This window comes from Opisthocomus hoazin, chromosome 4 (assembly GCF_030867145.1).
Source record: "Opisthocomus hoazin isolate bOpiHoa1 chromosome 4, bOpiHoa1.hap1, whole genome shotgun sequence".
NCBI lineage: Eukaryota > Metazoa > Chordata > Aves > Opisthocomiformes > Opisthocomidae > Opisthocomus > Opisthocomus hoazin.
Genome location: NC_134417.1, coordinates 47026806 through 47044965, shown reverse-complemented (window position 1 = coordinate 47044965; position 18160 = coordinate 47026806). Strand labels below are relative to the sequence as shown.

Below are 18160 nucleotides of genomic sequence, written 5' to 3'. Positions count from 1 at the left end.
GGGTGCGGAGCAGCCCCCGGGTGTCTCGGCGTGCGGGGGGAGCGGCCCCGGGCCCCCCGGCGCTTTGTTACCCCGCGGCCCCGGGCTCCGCTGGGCACCCTCCCTCCTCCTCCTGCTGACACCCCCCTCCCCCTGTATTCTTTAACCGTGACAGCGTGACCTTGCTCGTGAAACAGGGCTGGTGCTCAGAGATTCGTAAATGGAGGAAAGCATAGATTTTCAGAATTATTTTTATTTGTTTGCAGAAGGAGCTTTAGTGAAAGATGACGTTTTGTCTCTATGAACGCCTGCTGAAATGCTTTTTATTCTTGCATGCTTTCTAAACAAAGCTTTTCTCCCCCAAATCATGTCTTGACCAATTGCCTGGTGCGAACTTCAGTGCACTGTGGTCCCTGAAATGAAATGTATTTTTAGGTCTCTGTAGATTTGTGGCTTTTGCCTCCAGCTTTTCTGGGACCGTTTGTCATGAGCGAATATAAGCATGGGTGTACATTGCTGAGGGGATGGATCCTTGGCATGGGGCCCTCCTTGCTGTAATTGTCATTCTTTGCTCCATCGTGAGCTTTTATTTTCTAGGGCCAGGCAGAGCAATTGCAGAAATTCACAAAACATGGTTACACAGAGCGAGGCCCTCTGCCAAAAGCTGGCCTGTTACTGCTCTGATTTTGAGAAGCTGAGCTCTGCTAGTGCCTGTTGACGTGATTTTGGCCATGGGTTCTTCAGCTTGCAGTGTGTTTCTGTGTACCTGATCTGCACATTGCTGGCGAAACAGGGTTTTTGTTGACTTTTCTGTTTAGTTGAAAAAACAGGCTGCTGTGTCTGCCTCCCTGAGAGCCGCAAGGTTCTTAGCCTTACAGCAAAAGGCAGTGAGGTAATTTCTGTGTGAGTGTCTGTTTCAGCAAACATGGGTATGCAAATATGTATCTTCCAGATCGTAGGAGCTGGAAATGAAATCTGACCTCCGAGGATAAGAGAGAACTAAACTGTTGCAATTAATTCCTTTCTGATTGTAACCAGAGTCTTTCTTGTAATCTAGTGGGAAATCACTCAAGTGACAATCAATTTACAGTGTTCTGTTTGTACAGCTAAACATTTCAAGGCGGCTTCTGTTACACTGGTTGAGAATTAAATAATGTTTGAGTTGGAGAACACTCCCGTTGAAATCATAGGATCTCACATGGAGTAACATGTTGCTCAAATAGAGGAGGCTATTGGAGCCTGCTCCCGATGGTTGCTTTTTGTGATGAGAAAGTCGTTAACAATGAACTTTGTTTGTTACAGTAACTTCATTCATGCCAGCACCACCTCTAGTAAATATTTATTCAAGGGATTTAACACCTTTGTTTTTGCTGATAAGAGACCAAAATTTTGGCACGAAGGCAGGCTAAGTAAACGTAATCATATGTCCCATTGACTGGTGATCTAAAATGGTTTGCCAAAATCCAGAGTAAGATGCCTCTTGTGCTGCAAGACAGGTTTCTTATCAATGCTGTGCTTTCACTGTATGCCTCCTGTGATGGTACTAACTTTATGCTAATCGTTTTGTGTACCTTTGTGTATATCTCACTGGAAACTAGCAGATACTGACTATATTGATTAGCAAGAGAGAACTTACTGTACCTTATGTTTATTTTTAATAGGGAGGAATAAGTGAGAACAGGAAATGTACTGCCTTAAAATAGAACTATAGCGCTTCTCTGATTATTTTTTTTTGTAAGTAGCAAAATAGAAGACCAGTGGCAAAGTTATTCTAAATGTCTCAATGTTTCCTCTTTTCACTGAATTTGTAAGCTACAGCCCTTGTCAGCTTTCAGTGGGGGTGCTGAATGAGCATTCTCAGACATTTTTTTCCCCTTGGTTTCTTAATGTGCCAGTAACTTTTCTTTCTTTCTAGGGGGAGCTGGAAAAACTGAATCAATCTACAGATGATATCAATCGGAGAGAGACGGAGCTGGAGGTACAGAATTCATCCTTGCATTTTCCTTTTTTGCATGTTGGATTTTTTTGAGCAACAGAACAGTATTTTTGAGTAGGTTCCCTCCTGAATTGTGCGATCCTGAATGGTAATTTGGCAGGAAGGGTCTGGTGATGATTTTTTTTAAAGGTGTGAGCTGAGCTAACAGCTGGAACAGAAAGGGAGAAGGTAGAGGGATGCTGACACTGTAAAACCCTACGTGGAGAACCCCGGCTGTCCCCTCCCCCACCAAACCCTATTTTTAGGTTTTGAAACTAAACTTGGACAAGTTCTGTTTTTACTAGTCACTGGTTTTGGTTTGTGTTCTTGTGATTATAGGCAGTGAAAGTTTATTTGCTTAAGAGTTCTTTGCCATGCAATTACCTGCCAGGATCTGGGGGCTATTTTTTTTAGCTCGTTAGTTTTGCCTTTTTTGTCATTACTTTTTGAGTGAGGAAAGTAATGAAGGAAAGTTGAAGGAAAAGACTTCCTAGCTGGAAAAAGAGGTTTTCTTGGACACTTAAAAGTCTAATAGAAAGTTCTGAATAAATTGTTTCTAAAGCCCCAGATCTGAGCTTCAGCTACTTGGTAGTTATTCTGGAAGACTCAGCATTATTGATCTAATAACAATTAAAACAAACTGTCTTACTTGTGTGTCTAAATTTTTCTTTTGTTAATTGCAAAACAAAGACGATAAAGCCAGTGGACGTGAGAGATGAATACGCTACTAAAGGAAAACTGGCATAAAATGCTACTTTACATCCTAAATAATTTTGATAATATTGCAGTATTTTGAATACTGTGTCAAAACATGCTGAGATTACAGCGATGAGCATACTCTAAAAGTACATTTATAAATTTCTGTTCTGCATCTTCAAAATGTCAAAGTCTGTGTTTGATTTCCATCCACCCACCCTTGTATGTATGTTTTCATGAGATGGGTACCTGGAGCATGGCGTGGTTCCTGGAATTATTTTAAATTAATATTGGAATATCCACTCTATGCACCAAACAGAATATAGGGTTATGAACTTCTTTGGAAGCAAAGCAGCCGTGTCACGTGGCTGTTTTCTTCTTCCTACTTGTTTGCATTTTCTGTGCTTTGTGATATGTAGATCATGAATTTATTGGCAAATAAACTTAGTGGAACGGGGTCTGTTTGTTATGCAAAATTAAACTATATTTCAGCTGCGAAAACTGTTCGGTGCCACTAGCTTGATTTAAATTTTATGAGTGAACTTTAAAAATCAGTATGCCAGTCTGCAACAGTACCTACTTCAGGACTCTTTATATACATGTATAAAAAAGAAAATCATTATATATATCTCTTTTCAGTCTCCTTATTTCATGCTGAGGTACTGAAATTGAAAGATGGTGCTATGGATAGTTGCCTGGATTTCATTAATCTTGTCATAACCTTGCACTGAGGATGTATTATGAAGCAGCTAGAATAATAATGGAAATGCATACTCACGAAATACAAGTCCCAATGACTTAAGATGGGATTTTACTGCTTGATTAAAATTATTCATGTGTTCAAGTGTTTGTAGAGCCTGGAGATTTGTAGCTACTCTGTGTGTGACACATTGAGCTCAAAACGCTCCTGGGTACATCATTGTAAATAAAAGAGCAGTGTTTCCACATTAGCCTAACGTTGTTGCTTACCTTACTTAGTCTAAGAAATACTAGGTGTCAGATAGTGCAGAGAATGGTTATATGATGCTTTATACCTCTGTGTCATTGAATTTTTACTGCAGATCTGTCTGTAGTACTTACTGTAAGCAGTGTTTGATGGAATTAATTTGGAATATCTTCAACAGTATGCTTTCATGAATATTTCCTCTTTGCTTTTCCTCTGAAAATCTTACTGTATTGAAGCCTGTTTGTGGTATCATGCAACTGCATAATTTTTAATCCAGAAAGATTTTCATTACTTTTGATCTTCTTAAATTTCGAGGACAAATGCAGCTGGATGATGTAAGCAAGGCTTAATTTATATACATGCTGATAAATGCATTTTAAATAGACTTAAGACCCTTCCAGAGGAAATATATTTAAAAAAAACCAAAAAAAACCCCAAGCAATGCTTGTGCTTAGAAGAAAATCCCTGCGTTCATACTCTAGCCAAGAAACAAAAGCTTTGCCAGGCAACCTGGTAGGACAAATCCAGAGTTTGGAAAAGGGAGTTTAGAACTGGGATCATTCTGCTTCAGAGACTTCCGAAATGCTTGAATGCTGCTGAAAATGCGGGCTTCTGGGAGAGCTGCGCTGAGTTTGCCTTTGAAGATTTGCTGTTTTGGCTGTTTTTAGCTGCTTTGGGTCTCTCTTGCTACCCCTTCCTAGTTGGTGGTGTTGCTGCTGTTGCAAGATACTTCATCAGAAGAAAGAGGTGGATTTTTTTTAATCAGACAATGAAGTTATATTTATCCTATTCTTCTGTTATTGTTTCCTTCATCTTTTCAATATCTGATCCTAGTTGGCTTTAATGGGAACATAGACAGTATTGTTAGGCTATTTACAGCACGAGATTGCCAGCTTCCTGTAGCGTTGCTTTGTGGTCCATACGTTCCCACTGTTGAATTTTTTCCTAGAATAATCTGGAAAAGCAATGGGAGTGTTTGAGTAGAAGGTACACTTCTTTGAAGGATGTTCAGAAAAAGACACCCATGTTTTTGTGACTTGATGTCCCCTCTGATAAGCAGGCAGAGTAACCTTGTGGCATCTAAGTACTGAGAGTCTATTCTGGACTTCCTGTAGCTTTGCACGAGTTGCTCTAAACGGAACTGCTGGCTGTCTCCAGTTCCCATTAACTGCAAAAATAAAAAGGCTGTAGGTGTTAAATGCTTCTAAACCCCCATGCTTTTGTTCTCGCTGTGCCTCAGGTCAACATCTGCAAAATGGAAATAAAAATGCTGCTTTATCCGATGGAAATGTTATGGGGCTGAAATCAGTAGAGGCTTCTAGGATTTTGAGACTACGCTCTCTTGGTGTAGCCGCAGGCATGTCCGTGTTTGAACAGTGTAGAAAGTGTTGGTGTTTGCTGCTTACAGAGGTGATAAAATGGGGAATTCTGCTTAAAGTTGACCAGCTTGCCTTTCTTTTCTGTTTTAAAAAAAGTTCTGCACCCAAACTACCTGTGAGAGGGATGGATTTACATGTGTTGGCATGACTTGAACGGATACCTTGAAGTTGAGGGCATCTATTCTTTTACTTGATATAATCACTCGTTTTTTGCTCTTTTGACCTATCGTATTAAACCCTGGAGAAATATCTTGACCTGATGATGCTCACAGCCTGTTCAGGAATTGCAGAGCTGCTAAAGGGCACCGAGTGGCTGGTAGTTATATGTTGCGTTAATGTATTGCCTGTTAATGAATCTTTGATTAGGCTTGATTTAAAATCCATAAAGCTGCTCTCACTAAGTGCAACACTGAGCATTACTGACACAGCAAAAGAATAATAAGGGTCCTCTGAGGGATTTAACACTTGGCTTTGCTAATGTCCCTGTTTATATTTGAAGTGTCTGTGAAGAGGTGGGGGAAACAGCTTGCAGTGGAGATACAAGTATGTTTTGGCCAAATGCAAGTTAGAGCGGCGCCTTGCTATTTGAGCTTTTTTCCTGTTTATTTGAAATGCATCTTCATCTGAAATCGCATCAGGAGTTGCAAATGTACTTAACAAATGTGCATGACTCGCCAGTCCAGCTAACTCATACATGTCTTTGGCTCCTGAAAGTACGATTCAGATGTAACAAATTCACCCAGAGACCCTCTGGCAGCATTTCAGGGAGGGGAAACACAGCACATACCATTAAAATTACCACTGGAATCCCAGCTATCCCAAATGTGGTTTTTGTTAGAATTTTTGTGTTGCTGAAGCTACGAGCTTGCCAATATTTGTTAAGGGGAGACAACTGCACATGAAAACTGGAGTTGAACAGTGCTGCTTTCAGCTCTGCTTGTTTTAAGTAGGGCCTGGTTAGGATCCTTCTTGGATGCTTGCCTAGATCCTCTAGCCCTGATCTGCAAGACTTTGTGTTACTTTTAGTCCTGGATTTATCCTAAAGGTCACCCTGGGTTGGTGTTGGATAGAGTCAGAGGAAAGGGGTGTATCAGCTGTGGGGCTCGTTCGCTGGTGAGCCTTGTCAGCACTTGAACACCTCTCAGAAGGGGAAGGGCTATTTTATTTAGAGTTGCTGCTCTTACCTCCTCACTAAAATACTTGGGTTTGGGGTAAAGCTCAAGCTTTTGACCCTGTCACACACAAGAATTTCAAGAGACGTTTAAAAAAAAAAAATCCTCAATCTTTCAAGTTAACTAGGCTTTTAAAAAAAAGTCCTCAGTCCTTCAAGTTTAGAAAAATGGCCTGTCAGTAGCAGGAATCTCATTCTGACCACTCCTGCTTGGCCTTCTATCTGTAGAAACATCTGCCGCCTTATTCAGCATCGCTGTGCAGCATTTTCCAGTGTCCATAAAAGCGTGCACAGATAAGGGAGAAGCAGCTCACTGGCTGGTGTTCCTGCTGGTTTTTGGAGTGTGACATACACGCTTGATGGATTTGTCCAGCACTAGCAGGACAAATCTTTTTGTGTCTCTTTATAATCTACTTGTTTCCATAGGAAGTGGCTTCTGCGTGTAGATTGTGTTTTGTGCTGCTTGTTTTGCCTTCTGCTTTCATCCATGGATGAGTAAGGAAAGGCTCATTCTGCTATGGCCCTGGAAAGATTTTGTCGCCCGAGTGAGTCAAAGGGCTTTACTTGATTCATGTTCCTGAAGCAGAGATTGGTTTCTAGCTTAAGGGAGGAAGGAAGTGTTAGGCAGAGAAATCTGTTTTGGAAGGAGCACCCAGTGCCTTCCCCTGCCTGCTTTCCTCTGCCTTCTTCTAAGAGGACTAAAAATACCAGTGTATTTGTAGACTTGGGTCTGTAACTGTCTGCAAGCAGGAGGTTAGAGCAACTTCTAAATACCATTTTTTATTGTTCTTAGATGGCAAATCAGTAGCTGTGTGGAAAAAAGACTTCCCTATGCTTAAAAATCAAGATGTTACTTAACCCCTTCCTTGCACTTTGTTTTTAAGGTTTGGTAGTCAGTCTGGTTTACTTGAACTGCTCAGGCACGAAATAGATGTTAAAAATGTCATCAACCTGCTTGAGGTAGATTTCTGAACACATGCATGTGCATCTATCTGATGTGTATGTAATTAGGAAGCCCACCTGCTTTCACACTTCGGTGTTGTTGATACTGATGGTATTTTGACTTGGAAATGAGCTTTTGCAGTTGGTAGGTCTCTGTAGCAGAGGAAGGCAGTTATGGATACTGCCTGCCTCTTGGAAATAGATGAAGCCTGTCTCTCAGTCAGCAGCTTCCTTTCCCATGTACCTCCCAGGCTGGTTTAAGGGGTTGTTGGAAGTTCTGCACACCAAAAGGTCATTAAGACAAACTTTGTAAATTAAATTTAGATGTGCTTGGTACTAAGATGCTTCATACCCAGGTGATGTGTTAAGTTCATTTTAAAAAGAAAATTGTTTGAAGATACATGCTTCATTTGATGGGCAGAAATAGTTATTTGGCTGTCATCTGGCGTCTGACGCTAGCTCATCACCATCACTCAGGAGGAAGGAAAACGAGCGTGCTTTATTCTGCAACAGGTGCCGTGTAAGTGTAAAATTGTATTTTAGTTTCTTTCCGCATTTGAGGGTGGATCCACAAAATGCTGCTGTATGGATGGCCTGTTGTTAAGTGTGGTCCCTCTTTTGGTGCAATAGCAGAGCGCTGCCCAACAGCAAGTTACTGGAAACAAAGTCTGCTTATAATAATGAACTATTGCAGCAAAAGCATATGTGGGGCAGAAGTCTGGCATGCTCCCTGAAGCTGTGCTTGTGACATCTGTCATTTGGGAGAAAAGTGCTAAGGGTTCCCAGGAAGAAAGTTGATGAGAGTGGGGCTCCTGCAGCTGCAGAACAACGTGTTGAAAAGTAAACTGCAGCTCTTCACGTGATGCACAAAGTGCTGTGCCTGCTGGAGCATGCGTATGACCAACACCTAGGTCGTGAGAGCCTGGGTATAAGACTGTAACTTCACTGGGAAGTTTTGACTGCTACTTCTTTTTTTTTGGCACCTTGCGACATGCGTTGAGAGTGAAGTGCCTTAACCGGCTTTTGCCCAGCTTTAAAAAGGTTTATTATCGTCTCATTTGAGCAAATAGGAGGGAGAAAAAATTGGAAATGTTAACCCGTCAGCTTTTAATATCGCTTTTCTGTTTGCAAAATCAGTAACGAGGTGTTCTTAAAAATGATCACAGAAAATTCTGAGCGAGTAGAGAGGGAAAGGTGCTTTTGCAATATCTGGGTGCTGGAGATGTCTTTTGTCAGTTGCATTGCTTCTGTTACAGTTTGTCTGATCTGTGTGTGTATTCAGTGCAGTGATGAGAAAAACAAACCCATGTGGGTTTTTTCCCCAAAAAACCCCCAGAAATGGTGAGTGTGACTTACAGAGTTTGTACCTAAGGCTGCATACTTGCTTTTATCAATAGCTTGCATTTCTGCTGGGAAAAGCATCGTCTTGCAAGGGACTGAAATACAGAAACTAGGAACTGAGGATTGTGCTAGAAAAGTTGCATGGCATATACTGCACTGTGTTGGTTTTGCTCACGGCAGCAGGTTGCAGGAATTGTCAACTTTTCCTTTCTCTGTTACCCGTGCGTGCTAGGTAAAGGTCTGAATGAAGCAGGAGTTTGGCAGTTAAATAGTAACACTTGTAGGGAGGCACATCAGGCTAGAGGATTTGACAAGTAGGTCTAAATGGGTGCGGTTATCTTCCTAAAACAGATGTAAGGCTTCCGTCGTGCTGGGAGCCATGGATGAACTGCACTGCTGTGCTGTTCCTGAGCGTCTAAGTTTTTGGTGTGAGTGTTCTTACAGAAAACACAATTAAGATGATTTACAGCTTTTAACTGCTTCACATGTGGGTTGAAGTGTCTCACTGACAGTAACACAGGAAGCCGAACATAGAGCAGGGAATTAAATTGATTCCCAAGTTATTGCCTTGACCACAGGCCCATCCTTCCCGTGAACCACAGATGTGCTTTTCATGTCACACAAGTAGCAAGCATGCCAAGCCCAGTGCTCCTGGTGCAATTGCCTTGGTGCTTCTGACCTCCCCAGTTTCACATGAAGAGTAAAAATAGCTGCTGCAGTGGTATTTCTTATTTAAACTTCCCCAGTGGCACCTGCCAGCGGAAATTTGCACTGTCCCAAGGGTGATGACTTTTAGAGATGCTCTGGCAGTGTGTGGCAGGGCCAATGCATGGAGTGTGGCTGCGTGTTTGCAGGAGGGAGCTGCGCCCCTGCCCACGGGAGATGCTGCCATAGCTCCCAGATGGGAGCCATGGTCACTGAGACCATGAGAGCTGAATCGGTTTGGATTGAGGAGGCCGGGTGGTGTGAATGCACTACGTTGCCACTGGAACACACACGGTGTAGATCTACAGTGTGGGATTGTTTGCTTTTGTAGTGTAGTTGGGGCTAGTGGAAAGTAACAGTGGTGCGTGTAGTGCAGGAGAGGGCATGGGTATGGATTACACCTCCTCAGACACCTCACCATCTTGTTGCTGTGTCCGGAGGGGATGGCTGGAAACCTTTGGTCAGGGGACTGATCCCAGCAGAGTATGAGCATCTGCTTATTCTCTCATGCAGAAGGTGGCAGAGCCTGCAGGCTTGTGTTTCTGACTGTCAGGAGCCTGGGAATAAATGTCATTTAAAATAAGTCATGTGATGGATGACATGGGTGTGAAGTTCTAAGGTGTTTTGTTTTTTGTTATTGTTCTTCACTGGAAGACATGAGGGTGGTTGGACCCAAATAAAGCCTCAAAATAGGAAGCAGGCATCTTTTGGGGAAAATGGTGTACTGGAAGTTGACACCAGTGTATTCTTCAGCTGGAGCTCCCTATTCTGTGTAACTAGCTACTGTATGAAGTGGGGCTGTGCTCATGGATGAACGGTTGCCTAACCGTTTGCAAGACCTGTGCCTCAGGTGCCAGCTACAGGATTAGTTACAGTTCAGTAATTTGCATGTGCTTCATCTGAGCTGGTGGGAGAGTAACGGACGGGAACAGAAGTTGCTGTTGGTCTGACTGTTCTGTCCTTAGTGGTGTTTGTTTTTTTTTTTTCTTTTTTTAAACTCCAGGTGGAGGCTGGTCCTCTTTTTCCTATTGGATAAGAGTGTACCCAGTTATCATGTGAATAAATTGGGCTAGGTCTCTAAGCACAGATTTGGTAGTGACGTGTTTTTTGTGCCAAGTGCTTATCTTACAAACATGGCAACTGAATTTTTTGATGAATCACTGCATAGGGCTTTTTTTACTTAATGCATATACATTTGTTTGACTATTTGCTTTCCACGGCTAGTATCCTAATATGTAGCTTTCACAAAGAAAGTGAAAAACAAACCTTCAGGCTCACTCATTTAGAAATGATTTTTTAGATTTATTTCTGCACTTGTATGGGGAAAAAAAAATTGTTAAATATACTTCAGTGCTTAACGTTTTTCTTACAATACAGTCATCATGCTTGCGGTCTTATTTCAGTTACTTATGAAACTCATTTTGAGCAGTGAACCGTATATCATCCAGCACTTTAATTGGAAATATTCAAACTCTTCTCACTGAGAAAATCATTGACTCAATACATATTGTTTGAATGACACATTTCAGGCTTTCACGAAGAAATGAGATTGACTGTCTTGGAGTTAATAAAATAATACGTTAATATGCATTTAATTCTTGATTTTTGACCTTGTTACTCATCTGAATACTCCCTTAGAACAAGTTGGAGTACCTTAAGAATCCAAAGCTATTTGCATTGGACTAAACTATTACTGATGCTGGTTAAGGTTTTAGATAACACTAAAAAGGAAGCAAAGAAGCTTTTACTGAAGTATGTTGCTTTTTCTGTAACAACTAACATATTATTGCAGTTTTTTCCACTTCTGAGAGCATAGTGGTAGGTTCCAATGTATTTTAGTTCTTGCAATGAATAAACAGTTGTGCATTCTAGAAATCCTTAGCAATAATGACAAAAACCTCCTGAATTGGAACAGTTCTTCAAGCCAGCTGCTTCCTGATAATCAACATGTCACTCCAGCAGTCTGCGTACATACTGCTCTCTAATGAGAATTACAAGGCTTGTCAAGAGCTCACATGGCCTGTGCTCCTCTTCAGCTTAAATCCTGGGCCAGGTCCCAGCTGAATTTGCATCTCTCTGCAACAATTCCATTGATTTAGAGTCTCTGTTCGATGCTGAGATTGAATGAGAATCGCTTTGCTTAAAGGTGTGCAAATTTCAGTGGAGCAGAGAAAATATTTTAATTGCTTCAGCTAATCATGCTCATCCAGTTTGGAAGTAGCTGGAATTTACTTTTCTTAAATGAAGTAAATAATAACAGTCAAATGGAATGTAAGTGTCCTTACCTGTTGATACAAACCATAGCTGAAAAGATGAGCTTTTATGACAGGAAGTCTTGCCACGAGGGCCTGGAAGCTTGTTGTTGCTATTGAAGTAAGTAGGGCATGTTTATAAAAGGAAGGAGGAGCTGACTTGAAAGTGTACCATGTGGGAAGTGTCCAGTTCTTCCTGCAGAAAGCAGATCCTGTCCATCCTCGTTTGCATTGTGAAATGGTGTCTCTGGGGGAAACGGTACTGGGGGTGCGACATGCTAAGGTTGAGGAGATGCTTATTCCAGCTGGTTTGCCAGCCTGCTGTGGGGATTTGGCCTGCCTGCTAGCCCCATGCTAGCGTTGTCTAGATGAGATGTCTTTGCCATTGAACTCTCTCAGAACTTGTTACGCTGCTGTTTGCTTCCTCGCCAAGCAAGTAATTTACAAGCTATTCCTCTCTGAGAAACCCTGCCAGAGGTGACATCTAGCACAGGCTGTTGCAGGCTTTGTATAAAAGCTGTCTCTGAAAGACAAAGATTTGGTGTCCAGGATGCTAGCTTTTGAATGCGGTTCTGGGTTCCTGCTATTACCTCTGTTGAAGAATTCTGGCTTAGTCCCATTGCCAGTAACTGTTTTGAATGTGTTGGCTTGTGTGTGAATCTAAAGAGCAACCTGAAAGTAGAAACAAACAGGTAGAAATAAATTTTAAAGCTCTAATCTGTCTTTGTCCTTTCTTTCCTTTTTGCAACGTTTTGAAGGATGCACGCCAGAAGTTCCGCTCCGTGCTGGTCGAAGCAACAGTAAAACTGGATGAACTGGTAAAGAAGATTGGAAAAGCTGTAGAAGACTCTAAACCTTACTGGGAAGCTCGGAGGGTGGCCAGACAGGTGAGAACTTTCTGCCTTCTAAGTTTGTGCTGATAGTTGGAGAGCACATACTGATTGCATTGCCTTCCTGCTATTAATAATGTCTTAAGCATAGCATATGCCCTTGGCTGACACTGGTCTCTGTCTTGAGTTGCATGTCAGCCGTGTGAATCAATGGCAAAAATGTATTACTTCACAGCCGTGGCTGCACGTGTTCTTCAGTCCAGGAGTAGCTACAGCAGACACAATCAATAGCAAAAGACTAGTTCTGTTCTCCTCTCATTATCAGTGGCCTTTCAGAGCCCTTCTCTTTCCTGTCAATAGTTGTAATTACCTGAAAATACGGTGTAGACTTCGTGTATCTGCTTTTTCTTAAAGCAAAATGCTCAGCAGCTAAATGGCTGCAACTGGAAGCGACTGGGAAAGAGGCTGGAGTGGGGAACCCTTCAGGGTTTGGTGCTGATTGGGTTGTGCTGAAGCAGGAATGTGCTAAATGTGGCTCTAAAGGGTGTTGGTGTGGAGAGAAACTGAGCTCTGCTTTCTGTACTGTCATCAGAACCTTACCTCGCTTGCCCCAGCTATTACCTGATTATTGATAGGCCGGTGTGGAAGTAAGGGTGTGATCTGCTGGCTGCAGAGAAAGCAAGAAAGCTTGTGAGATGTCAGGCAGCTTCTCACTTTCAGGGAAAAAGTAGCTGAGAGTTGAGTGTGTGGTGGCTTAGGCAGTGCTTGTGCTTGATGTCTGTAATGGGTTGTGCTGGTATCTGAGGCGTTTTGGTTTTCCCTAAGGAGGAGGCTGTTCCTGGGTGCTACTTCTATTTTCTCTCGAGGCAGGGAGAGGCAGAAGTAGAGAAAGAGTTGCCTAGAGTGGCTGCTTCTGTGCTTGTCTGGAAGGATGTGTGGGGTGGCATCCGTGGCTGGATAGCCAGGATGCAGTTGTGTTCAAATGGAGAGTGAGAGATGGAGTAGCATGTGTGAAATACATGAAAATTACTGAAGGATTTTGTTTGTAAAAATAGGTAGGGGATGAGGTTGAGGGATGAGAAGAAGTAGTGTGGGTGTGTGCCAAAAGGCAGAAGGTAAACTCGCAGGGTAAGAGAAGGGGAAAGAAGAGAACACATCTTCAGAACAAGACACAGGAAAGGAAGGCATGAACGCAAGCTTCATAGCTTTGAAAGCTGATGAAGAGGGAATTGGGCTGATGGGATATGGTACGCGAGATAATATGTGACCATGTTGATCCTTTAAATTGTACAGCATTGTTTTGGAGCCGTTGTCTCAGGCAGTGGGGGTGATGTATGGGGGTTATTAGGCTTAATCCTTCAGACTAGAAGCGGCGTGGCAAATAGGTAAACTCTGCTTCAAAGCACAAGAAGCACGGTATCGGTAGCTGCTCTGAAAGCAATTCCTACACGTGGGCCCTCTGGTGTGTGCTAGATATTAACCACTAGTAAGCTAGAGAAAGAGGAAGTTAACAATGAAATAAGATCAAGGAATTGTTAGTATGTGCAATTTAAAAAGAAAAATATTCCCACAAACCCAGCCTCGAGTATGAACTTTTATTACTATAAATAGCTATGTAAGGCACAGAATGCATAGAACTGGAAAAGTCAATGGTAGAAATGCATACTCTACAGTGCAAAAAAAATCAGATGACTTTGAAGTTTGTAATGTCAGGCACTGAGAGCAGTGAACTTTGTCCTCTGTCCTGAAGCTGGCAGCAGATTGTGTCCTGAAAATGGAATTTTTTATTCCTGCGTCTTTGCTGCCTCTCAAATCTATTCAGTCATACTGGTTCAAAGGTGCTTTACAAGAGCACTAAAAAAACCCCAAACCGCTTAAGGTACTTTGATTTGTGGAATCACTATAGTGGTATTGCACTTCTTAGAGAGAACCATATTTTAGTCCCAGACCATTCTGTCATAAGCTAGGTTTAAATGCGATTTATTCCAGATATGATAATTTGCTACTCAATTTTCTTTTAATTCCTTGAAAGCTTTTTTTTTTAAAAAAAAACAAACAGGGATTCCCCTTCTAACAGTTCATTTAACTTTTTTCCATTTTGTGTTAATGGGGCTGGTTGTGGAACAGAGCGCCCTCTTTGTGTGTGCTCAGCAGATGGAACTGGGGGATGGTCTGTGATTTCCCTTTGGCTGTTTATCTAATAAAAAAAAAAAAAAAAAGAAACCGGAGAAACCAGGAGACTGGAAAAATTGGTACCGGTTGTCAGCAAAGCATCTGCCTAAAGAGTTTTTCTAGTCTTAATTTGGTCTAGAAAAGTTCCATTTAACTGGGAGCAAATTTGCTACATTAAAGCAGAGGGAAGGTGTGGGTGGGTAGGGAAATATGAAACTGGAGGAAAGGACCAGAATATTATTTTTAGGTGCCAGCCTGCATCTTTCTTCTGTACTTTGATTTGTAAAACTGTAGAGAAATCATGGGAATAGCTTGATATTTTTCCATTCAAATTTATAAAAACATCTAGCCTATGAAGACTGTCTTCCACCTTCTGTCTTTACGGTTATTTTAGAGCCATTAGACTGCCTCTGAAAACATAGGCACAAGGTTCTTGGTGGTTGAAATAGCTTTAATTAAACAAGAAGGGAAAAATGCGTGACTGTTTGTAAGAGAAAGGAAAGCATAAATTCTTGTTTGTTGTTCTTGGTAAAGGGAAGTAAAAATATGACCTATAAATTTAAGTCTTCTGGGAACAGAGCTGCATAATTAATGACATCTAGTTTGGCAGAAATGCAGGAGTTGTCCAGAGTTACTTGCATTTATGATGTCAATTGTGGGGCGAGTTGGCTGATTCAGGCTGTATTTAGTCATAATGAGGAGTTTGCTTTCACTTGGCACAAGCATGATTCTCTTCTGGAAATATTTGTTTCATCTATTAAGATAAAGCCCATTAAAATGGTATGGGGGCACTGATGTGGGGTCAGCAAAGGACAGGTCCCTGAGTCAAGTGCTTCCCCGGAGAAGCTTTAGGACCTTGAGCCCTTTTGTCTCTTCACCCTTATCCCCATCTTGTGCAATCCTGTGCTGGCAGAAGATGGTGAATTCAAAACAAATTAATTCTCCCATGTAAGAGTCCTGTAGCATCTTGTTTGTGTAATGAAAGAGAATTTCAGCTTGGTCTGTCTCAGAGTGAAACTTTGCTGTAATAGAACAATGTTCCCTGAGCATTAGGATTTGAGTGCTTTGCCCTCTGAAGTGGTGGCATGGGGAATCAGGATGCTGTCTGTTGGCACCGAAGCAGTAATATGTAGCTTTTGCTGAGGCTGAAGTGAGCACTGGCTAATATTCCTGCCCCTGCAGACTTCATGCAGCTTCTGCCAAGACAACTTTGTTGTGATTCCTCATTTGGTATACCAGTGGGCCTTTCATGTTGATTACGGGAGCATTTTGATGCATTTACTGTTTTGGAGCATTTTGATCCAAACTGGTTGTTTAATCAAATTTTAATGTATTTCTGCTGCAACAACTTTTTTGCATTTAGTATATTCTCTTTTCATGTTGTTCTTATGTCATAGTGCACATGTTCAATGCAAGAACCTCGGCATGTAGCTGAGGGTTGTGTGTGTATACAAGCAATGACCACACTGCAGCAATGAGAAATTCCTGTAATCCAGAAGGTGGTCCAGGTTCTAGGTGTTGGGAAGATCAGTCTTCTCATGTCTGTATTATCTTTGATTTTTCCCCCTAGTGATCTGCTTCCCTGGTTAACTAGTCAGAGAATTTGACTTTTCTTGCCCATAGGTAACGGGGAAGAAGGGTGAATTTGCCAGGAAACATTAATAATGTAAGCAGCAGTGTAGGTCTTGAGCCTCTAAGGTAAGGAGTGTCTTGTGACACTGTTGACTTAGCATTTTGCAGGGCTGGGGCTGGAAAGCGCCTTTGCAATGTTGTCCACAATAGTGTCTGAGCAGGTAATAGAGAAGTGTGTTACCTCCCTAGTGAAAGCATGCTCTGGGACAGGATGCTGTGCAAAAGCAAGTGTGGTCTATTGCATAAATTACTGGGCTGGTGGGAGCTGAACTGGTGCTGCTGCGCGGCATAGATAGATTACTTCATCTCTCTCTTAGTTCCCATGTAAAATGGAGCTGTCAAGCTACTGTGAAGCCGAGTTCATTACGGGAAGTAAAAGCACTTTGGGGTCATTGGGTGAGAGGTGCCATTAAAACACTGTTATCTGTATGTCATCACTTGTGAGCCCAGGGACAAACTGAACAGGAAGACTTGTCTTTCTGATTTGGTTCTGCTGGAAAAAAAAATCTGGTAAAAATGTGCTCTCACCCACCCCCACAAATTAAACAGTCCGTGCATTTGTAATGACCCTAACCTGAATAAAAGCCCTGGGAGTGTAGCTTTTAATTAAGCTTTAGCTCCTATTACCGAACGTTTTTTATTTTTTTTTTACAGAGTTAGTCTCCAGGACAGGCTCAGTGGGAGTAGGTGCGGATGTTTTGCTCAGCTGAATTTATTGTGGAGGGACATGGTTTTGCTTTGTGGCATTCCCCTAACCCACCCACTTCATTTAGCTTTTGCAAAGAGTGTCAGAAAACTTGATTCATGTGAAAATAGATGAAAGATCTATGCTAGGTCGTATCTATATGTATCTCTCACTAAGGGACCCATCTGTAGCAAGTGTTCAGAGAGCATTATGTTGAAGGGTATGTATGTTCTGCTTCCTCTTGGCTCAGCCTTCCTGGTTCAGTTTTACAATTAATTCATCTTTTCGTATTGTTGGCATATTTTCTTAAGCAGCACCCTTTTATCTCAAAAGGATTGGAAAAACACACTGGAATCTGTATGTACAATGGTTCTTTCCTGCTGAAGTCTAGGCATACCTGAGAGGAAATGCAGTTGATGGACAAGCAGATTGTGTTCAGCAGGGACAGCTAACGTGTCCTGTTCACTTCAGCTTTTTATATAATAGACTTACTTCCTCTTGCCTCATTAATAATCTTTCTCTCATTTGATATTTTATACTGGATTGCCACATCTGTTTGAAGAAATCAGCTGACAGGGCAAGGAATTATTAGGCATGATCTTTCAGATATTCAGACCCTGGATCTCCGTCTTGCCTGTCTTCACAAAACTTAAGAGATCCCAGTTACCACTGGGAAATCATTTCTTCTCTCAAATGTGAATTTTGGTTGGATTTGACCGGTGGGGTCAGAAGTTCATAGTGAACACCAGTAGACCAAGGTGGGTGTATAGGATTCACCTTGATTAGCTTTAGGTGCAGCAGGGTTTAGAGTCTAGTCTAAGATAATAATTTCGGCCCTTAGTCACTGACAGTGGTCAGTGGTGAGAGGTAGGTGCATGTGAAAAGCCTTCTGACATGCCTCTTCCTTGAATGCAGAGGGATTTTGGACATCTTGTCCTGGGTTGTTTAGCCGTTTGAAAGTTGAGTGAATCCTGCATCAAGTGGTTCAATGAATCTTGCATCCAAAATGAATCAGGATGAAAATAGCTCCTGTAATCTTGCAGAACAGGAACTGAACATGAACTGAGCCACTTGATGGTGAAGGTGGGAGGAGTGCAAGCAGATAAAAGCACGCTTGCCTAGTTGGAAGATTCTTCCTCAGCAGATGAGACTGATACCATTCTTTGCAGAAGTCAGGATTGCAATGCCTATAAATGAACAAAACTTTCCAACGTGTCCATTGTGTCTCGGTTTCTAGATGTTCATCTTGAGATGTCTGACAGTGTGGCAAGTGTGGAAAGTTACACGTGGTAATTTTCTTAGCTCAGGAGACAAAAGCTTTTTAAATTCACATAACTTGGAGGTTCAAAACTGCCAGTCACCCTTAAAAATTAATTAGGAACTGGAAGTGTTGCCTTGCCAGTGTTGCTTCCGGCAGTACCCGAGTTTCCCATCCAAATTTGCTCAGTAAGTGAG

General features: G+C 41.9%; 1 protein-coding gene across 2 annotated transcripts in view; it reads left to right on the top strand.

Moving 5' to 3' along the window:
* SH3BP5 (SH3 domain binding protein 5) overlaps nucleotides 1–18160 on the top strand; it is a 52994-nt gene that overhangs the window by 296 nt on the left and 34538 nt on the right. For both annotated transcript variants that reach the window (XM_075418910.1, XM_075418909.1), the window contains exons 2-3: nucleotides 1895–1957; nucleotides 12145–12273. In XM_075418910.1, coding sequence (XP_075275025.1) covers nucleotides 1895–1957; nucleotides 12145–12273 — 192 coding nt within the window. The remainder of the gene's footprint in view (nucleotides 1–1894; nucleotides 1958–12144; nucleotides 12274–18160) is intronic.